Source organism: Gastrolobium bilobum, unplaced genomic scaffold, assembly GCF_033153095.1.
Source record: "Gastrolobium bilobum isolate Gb01-03AN ecotype WA unplaced genomic scaffold, APGP_CSIRO_Gbil_v1 utg1154, whole genome shotgun sequence".
Classification (NCBI taxonomy): domain Eukaryota; kingdom Viridiplantae; phylum Streptophyta; class Magnoliopsida; order Fabales; family Fabaceae; genus Gastrolobium; species Gastrolobium bilobum.
The window spans coordinates 496,096-503,884 of record NW_026898337.1 but is presented as its reverse complement, the minus strand read 5'-3'; the positions used below and the strand labels follow the sequence as shown (position 1 = coordinate 503,884).

The following is a 7,789-nucleotide window of genomic DNA, read 5'->3' as shown; positions in this document are numbered from 1 at the left end:
GCTCCTTTTGATCAAACAAGTATTTCAAACTCTTGTGATCGCTGAATACTGCCGGATCGGGGAGTACTAACACCGGAGCAGTCGTCAACTTCCTTAAGGCTCTGGAAGCATTCTTCACATTCCTGCGTCCAAATAAAGGGAGTATCCTTCCGGGTCAAATGGGTCAATGGCAACACCATGGCCGAAAATTCTTTAATGGATCTCCGGTAATAACTAGCCAAACCCAGAAAACTCCTTATTTCCGTTACAGTCTTGGGTCTCTCCCAATCAACAACTGCCTCTATCTTGCTAGGATCAACCGCCACTCCATCAGCAGAGATAACGTGACCCAGAAATTGCACTTGAGAAAGCCAAAACTCACATTTAGAAGGCTTTGCATACAACTGTTTCTCTCGGAGAATTTGCAACACAGTCCTCAAGTGACCTTCATGCTCTTCCTTACTCTTGGAATATATCAGGATATCATCAATAAACACAATCACGAATTGATCCAGGAACGGCTTAAATATGCGATTCATGTAATCCATAAACACCGCCGGAGCATTAGTGAGTCCAAATGGAATTACTTGATACTCATAATGTCCATATCTAGATCGGAAGGCAGTCTTCAGAATATCTTCCTGCCTAATTCGAATTTGATGATAACCCGACCTCAAATCAATCTTTGAGAACACACAAGCACCCCTCAACTGATCAAGCAAATCATCTATGTGAGGGAGAGGATACTTGTTCTTAATGGTAACCTTATTCAACTGACGGTAATCAGTGCACAATCTCATGCTACCGTCCTTCTTCTTAACAAATATGACTGGTGCTCCCCACGGGGACACACTAGGCCGGATAAAATCCTTAGCCGAAAGCTCTTCAATATGCTTCTTTAACTCGGCTAATTCTGGTGGTGACATCCGATACGGAGCCAGAGAGATAGGCCCCACACCAGGCAATAGATCAATCGTGAACTCAATCTCTCTATGAGGCGAAAGTTGTGGAATTTCATCTGGAAACACATCCACAAACTCCCTCACCACGGAAATAGTGTCAATCTCCTCATGACTTCCGCCTACTAAACCCCCCACAAAGACATATCCCAATGCCCCGGCCCTCAAAGCCTTTCTAACCTGCAACACAGATAGATATGAGGAAGAACTAGTAGCAGAATCATCAACATCAAGCACAATCCTTTTACCACAGCAGTCTATCATAGCACAGTTCTTTGACAACCAGTCCATACCCAAGATAACTTGAAGGCTTATCATAGGTAAACAAATAAAATCCAGCACGTAATCTCGGCCTTCATATTTGAACTCAACATCTTTACACAACACAGACGTATAACACTCATCCCCAGTAGCAGTAACCACTTTCATTGGAGGACGAATGTCGTACATTTGCAGATTTAGCCCAACGACCATAAAATCAGACATACAGGAGTGTGTAGCTCCTGAATCAAACAACACTTCAACATCTGTATTATCAATATAAATTGTACCTTTCACTAGATTCGGAGCCTTCTCCGATTGTTGACGGTCCATGGTATATACTCTACCAACCGTCTGAGACTCTAGCATAGGTGGAACAACAGAGACAGGAACAACAGTAGCTTGAACTGCCATAGTCCTCGCTTCGTTCTGAGGACACTGCCTGGAATAGTGACCGGATCTTCCACATTTGAAACAGATCACTTCACCGGTAGCACACAGACCTCTATGCTCCTTGCCACACCCCCTGCACTTGGGAGGAGGTCCTCTATCAACAAAATTCTTCTGAGTCCCGGGATTTTTGAACAAGTCAAAGGGCCTATTCGCATTTAGCTTCTTGCCTTGCATCTTTCTGTTCTTCCAATAACCTGAGCCCGTTGCTTTATTGGCGTTAGATGCCTGGGCCTCAGAGGACTTCTTGGTTTGGGACACCTTGTACACTTCTTCTACCTTCCTGCACTGATTTACAAACCGACTAAACTCTCGGATGTCACAATTTGACATCTTCCGAGACATCTTCTCATTAAGACCCCATTGGAACTTGGAGGTCATTTCAGCCGGAGTGGGTAAGGCTCGCCTATAGTTGGCGTATTTCACCAACTCATTAAACTTACTAAAGTATTGGTCAATAGACATCGACCCTTGCTTGAGATCGTTGTACTCATTCTGCTTCTGTTCCCTAGCTTCTCTAGGGAAATAGTTATCCAAGAACAATGTCTCGAACAACCGCCATGTGATTTCCCGGCCTTCAGCTTCTAGGGGCTGTACGGTATTAGTCCACCAATCCTCCGCTTCTTCTTCCAGCATGTACACGGAGTAGATTAACTTCATTGCATCAGGGCATCTCATCACCCTGAAGATTTTCTCCATCGCTTGGAGCCATTTTGCAGCCGCCATTGGCTCATAACCTCCCTTATATGAAGGAGGTTTGTGCTTTCGGAAAGCCATCAATCTTCTTTCCTCCACTTCATGGTCACCGACATTCTCAACTCGAGGTTGACGAACCTCAGTGTGCTGACTACGACTTCCAGAATGGTGACTACCCTCACCTTCATTGTTACCCACTACACCCTCTTCCTGTGAGGGAGGTGGAGAAGGCGTAGCAGTGTGAGGAGGAGGAGTGGGTTGCCGGTTCACGGGCCTAGGACCCCTCAACGTCCTCAACTCAGTCATCATTGCGGCCATGGCAGTCCGCGAGTCTTCATTTGTTTTCATTAGATTCTCATTGGCTTGCCTGCTAGCAGCCAACTCCCTCTGAACGGCTGCAAGAGCTTCAGCCACGGGATCAGGCTGTACGCCCGTTGCCCCACGGCCACTTCTAGGCCTCACAAGAGCAGCCAAAACAGGTTCTGGCTGAGCATTGGTGTTTGATGGTCCGGGGTTGTTTCGATGCCTCGTCATGTCACTACACATGTTACACAAAGAAGTGAGTTGATCAGGCCCACACTTAGTGATCACAAATGCAATAATCATAAAGAGTACTAAAACAACTATAAAGCATCAAACACTAAGCATACTCAACAACAGCTAACAGGTATTCCCTACGAAACTGCTCTGATACCATAAAATGTAACACCCCGTTCTAGAACCGGATTGTTATCATTGCGTACGACATTAAGCGCAGTTACAATCACATTGGTTCAATTAGAAAACCGGATAAATTTTTCCTTTTTAAACAAGCCGGATTTAAATTACCAAGTGCGTGATCATAACTATATATACTTCGCGGAATAGTGGGACTAAACTTAATATTATATTCCTATTCTACTTGACAATACGTCGTTAAATGTCTTCATCACTTTAATTATCAAATTAATTCTAAACTTGTTTTATGATTCCCATCTTCTACTATGTTATAGGATTCTTCATTAGCTACGTGTGGGTTCAAACCGCGCTCAAATCGGAGCACCGTAGCCAAAGTTATGCATTTTCTAAGAAAAGGGTGCGAAACCTCCAGAACCCTCGCGCCCGTAGCGTAAGATCCACGCCCAGAGCGTGGGAAAACAGAAAGTTGACGCCCCAAGCGTGGATCTGGCGCCCCAAGCGTGGATGCTACTGTCTGATCTCGTAATTTGGCGCCCCAAGCGTGAATCTGACGCCCCAGGCGCCATTCACAGGGCTGGGTGACCCAAAACAAGGTCATTTAACCTACCTAGGGTTTTCCACTCATAACTTGAGCTATACTCACTCAAATTACACCATTTTGGTCTCTATGGAAAGCTAAGAGAAATGTATACAACTTCCATAGAGACATCAAAGTCCAATTCCATCACATTGGGTGTGAAAATTGGTCAAACGGACATGATGTATTTGTTTTCTCAACATTTCCCAATTTAGCACTAGGTACCTAATTTATTCTCAGCCCAACCAATTCAATAACTCAATACATAACAAGCATGCATATATTGAATTTCAAGTAGGCATCATTTACATTACATAGCCATTACAAATCATGGAACTTAGCTTACAAAACACTATGATCATTCCCTTGGCTCCCATCAACAAAAGAGATGACCAAAGGCATGAGCATAGGCTAAGTCCATTCCAATATACAAATCATAAATCTAGCATTGCCTATTCATTTAATTCTATACATGTGAGCTACAAAACAACATGTACAATCTCAAAAGAAATGCCACTTTTCATGCATAATCCAGATATGGCCACTTTCCACCAGAGGCTCCTGCAACATCCTTACCTGAAAGGGGGTCCCCACAACACGGGGTGAGATATACGAATATATCCAGTAAACCAGGGGTCCTTGGAGCATCTCTCCACCCCACAGTTCCATATCAGTGTAATAGCAATAACAATAATAATGCAGTAAATACATATCTATGCAAAGTGCAATACATCTCCAGGAGAAATCCCTCGAGCTCTCAAGCTGTCCTAAGGAAACTCAGATGCAAATAGTCCTACTGGCCAGCTACTACCAAGTATGATTTACGCATCGTCATGCAACATACCAACATAGGGAAACACCATCCTATGCCACACCAAATGCATACACATACGTATAACAAAGCATTACACTATTTTATTGCATTTATATACACAATCACAACCTCTACCCTTTCAGGGCTTGGTAGAACAGTCAAGGGAATTACACCCAAGGTCCGAAGGCTTACCTCAATGCTTCAGTCGACCTTTGTTCTTCACCAACAGTTTCAGCGATCAACTTTTACAAATATACACCTATACAAGGGTAATGCAATTAACATATTGCATTCAAGGATAACTCATCATCATCAATCCAAACTATCCTATTCATACCACAACACAAGGATGAACTTACCTATTTCAAGGACTAATCCATCTCCATTGCTTGCTCCAAAGGTTGGTCAATTAAGGTTGATCCAATTGCCTCAATCCTAGACAACACAAGGATACAATCAATGACCAACCAAACAATGGTTCAACAATGCAAGAAAACTCATAACCAAGTGTCATATTCTTGCAATCTTCCAAATATAAGCATTTAGCTATCTAAGCTCATTATCACCGATTAAATGTCGTTCATAGCATTTTTCACAACATGCTCAAGCTCCATTCTTCCTAGAACATAGCTAATTTAACAACATTTCATCAAAATCCCTAAAACACTATTCATAAACCCTAACTCATGCAAATTTCAAGAAATCATGAGGTTCAAGGGTTAGAATCTTACCACCAATGGTCACTCAACCAAGGATTGATGGCTCCTCAAGCTTCAATGGAGGTAGAAACTCTCAAAACCCCAATTTTCACCAAAGGGCCAAATTTTTGAGAGCCAATATCTCACCACACAAAGCTCCCCACTTAAAACTAAGCTTGGATTATGAAAGAGGGCGAGATTCTAAGCGATTTAGGCTTTTGAATCACCCAAAACCGTTGGGATTTGCTCCCTCCTCCTCTCTCTTCTTCTCTCTCCCTTTCTCCTCCTTCTCCTTCTTCTTCCTTTCTTCTCTGTTTCTGTCGACGGGAAAGTGGGGGGTTTGGGGCTCATTTTGGCTTTTAGTCACTTAACATAGGTTAAGTGGCTTTAAGCGGGTATTGGTTCGTCTATCTATTCAACTCCAATAATTACCAAACTTTACCCAAAAGTCGGGAATATTATTCTAGGAATATTACTATTTTTATTTTTATATTTTGGGTACTTTTGCCAGTACCCATTTATACCCCTTAATTTTCACTGAGTACCCTTTTTAACTCCAAAGTGACTCAGATTCATTTAATTAAGCCTTATACTTAATTTCACTCAGTAAAACATGCTTAATTAATTAATTACACTTGATTTACTAATTAGTTAAGATGGACTATTATAGGAACGATAACTGGGACTCACAAAAAGCCCTATATTACCTGTTGGCGCGTATACTTGCGCGCATACTTGCATAACTGTTAGCAAGACAACAATGAATAACTGAGCATGATCTTCACCAAGTCTAAAATGTTTGATTTTTAAATACTGCAACTTCATTCAACTAACGCGTTCTTAGAATTGACAGTTACGAAAACTATCCCCTCTTAAATCAGGTAAGACCTGAACTTACCATACAGGTAACCAACACTTTAGTCAGACCAAAGTGTTTTGATTTGAACACCTACATGTTTTTCTGCCTCAGACTTAAACCTCTTGGAAATTTCCAAAAGCTTTAGACTTACAGCGCATTTGGTTCATCTGTCCAAATCCAGAGTAAACATTCATATAATGAAGTACTCATCACCTCTTCTGGTCTGAACGCTAATTGGTCCACATACATTAGTATGTACCAGTTCCAGTTGAATAGTTGCGCAAATATTTTGGCCCCTTGTAGGATTGCTTGGCCATTTTACCTTCCAAAATAGGACTAACATGTAGCTTTTAGTTAAAAGATTCTTGAACTTTCAGTCCCTCTTTTAACTAAATCATGTTTTCTACTTGAGGTGATGTGACTCAATCACAAAGGCCAAAGTTATATTTCATTTGAAACTTTTATTTCTTTGGTGAAAATCCTTGTTCATTATCCTTTCCATTCAACATAATAAATTAAATAGGATATATAACTCAAGTAATAAAGACAATTTAATATTCCGGAATAGAAGAAGATGAACTTCTTGTTGAAACTGAAGAATTAAATTGTACTATTAAACCATGTTTCCACAAAACAACTAACACAAATAAAATTCCTCTTAAAATCTGGAATAATTAAATAGTCATCCAAAACTAAAGTCATAAATTATCAAAAGATAAAATAACCTTTTCTATTGCTAATGCAAACACAAGCTCCCCATCTTCAAGCTTAAAATATCTTTGTCCAATGGTAATTTTCTATGGTGAAAGAATATCCCATAAGCTTACACACATATTTATGCTGTTCTAATGTTTGAATAGTCGATCTGCCCCAAAAGCTCCTTGATACTTCTATGATCAGTTTTGATTGTGAAGTATACTCCCAAGAGGTATTGTCTCCATCGTTTTACTGCTTATGCTATAGCATATAATTCCTTAACATATATTGATGTTGCAACTAATCTGGGACCAAGTCTTTTGCTGAAAAATGCCACTGGTTTCTATTGTTGAAGAAGCATTGCTCCTATACCTGTGTTAGAAGCATCAGTTTCCAAAACAAATGGTATTTGAAAATCCGGTAATGTTAAAATAGGAGTACTGGACATAGCTAATTTCAATTGATCAAATGCCAATTGTGCTTCTGCAGACCATTTGAAAGCTCCTTGTTTCAATAGATCGGTTAATGGGGCAGCAAGGGTAGCATACTGCCTTACAAATCGACGATAGTATCCTGTTAAGCCTAGGAAACCCCTAAGCTGCTTGACCGATTTAGGACTTGGCCATGACATCATTGCTTCAATCTTCTTGCCATCTGCCTGCACCCCCAGGCGAGACACTCTATGCCCCAAATATTCAATATTTTCTACTCCAGAAGCACATTTGCTCATTTTGACAAAGAACTTATGCTGTCTCAAATAGTTTAGTGTTATTCCTAATGTTGAGCATGATCTGATAAGGAAGAGCTATAGACTAAGATATCATCAAAGAACACAATGATAAATCTGCAAAGATATGGTCGAAATAACTGGTTCATAACAGCTTGAAACATGCTTGGGGCATTCGTCAAACCAAATGGCATGACTAGGAACTCATAGTGTCCCTCATGAGTCCTAAAAGCTATTTTTGGAATATCATTTGGCAGAACTCTTATATGATGGTATCCTGCCCTTAGATCCAATTTAGAGAATATGGTTGAGCCACCTAACTCATCCATCAGCTCATCTATAGTAGGCATTGAAAACCTATCTCGAATAGTGAGCTTGTTTAGAGTCCTATAATT

General features: G+C 40.8%; 1 protein-coding gene across 1 annotated transcript; it reads right to left on the bottom strand.

Moving 5' to 3' along the window:
• Window positions 1–4,785: 4,785 nt before the first annotated feature.
• Window positions 4,786–7,397, bottom strand: LOC133315015 (uncharacterized mitochondrial protein AtMg00860-like). The gene is made up of 3 exons (XM_061516559.1): window positions 7,040–7,397; window positions 6,123–6,138; window positions 4,786–4,849 (listed from the first exon to the last, which is right to left on the bottom strand). Exons 1-3 carry the CDS (start codon window positions 7,395–7,397, stop codon window positions 4,786–4,788), a joined length of 438 nt encoding a protein of 145 aa, XP_061372543.1.
• Between the last annotated feature and the right edge of the window lie 392 nt (window positions 7,398–7,789).

What these genes read in the sequence shown, in the direction of transcription:
- LOC133315015 (XM_061516559.1), bottom strand. Translation starts at nt 7,397, where the DNA reads ATGAGCAAATGTGCTTCTGGAGTAGAAAATATTGAATATTTGGGGCAT.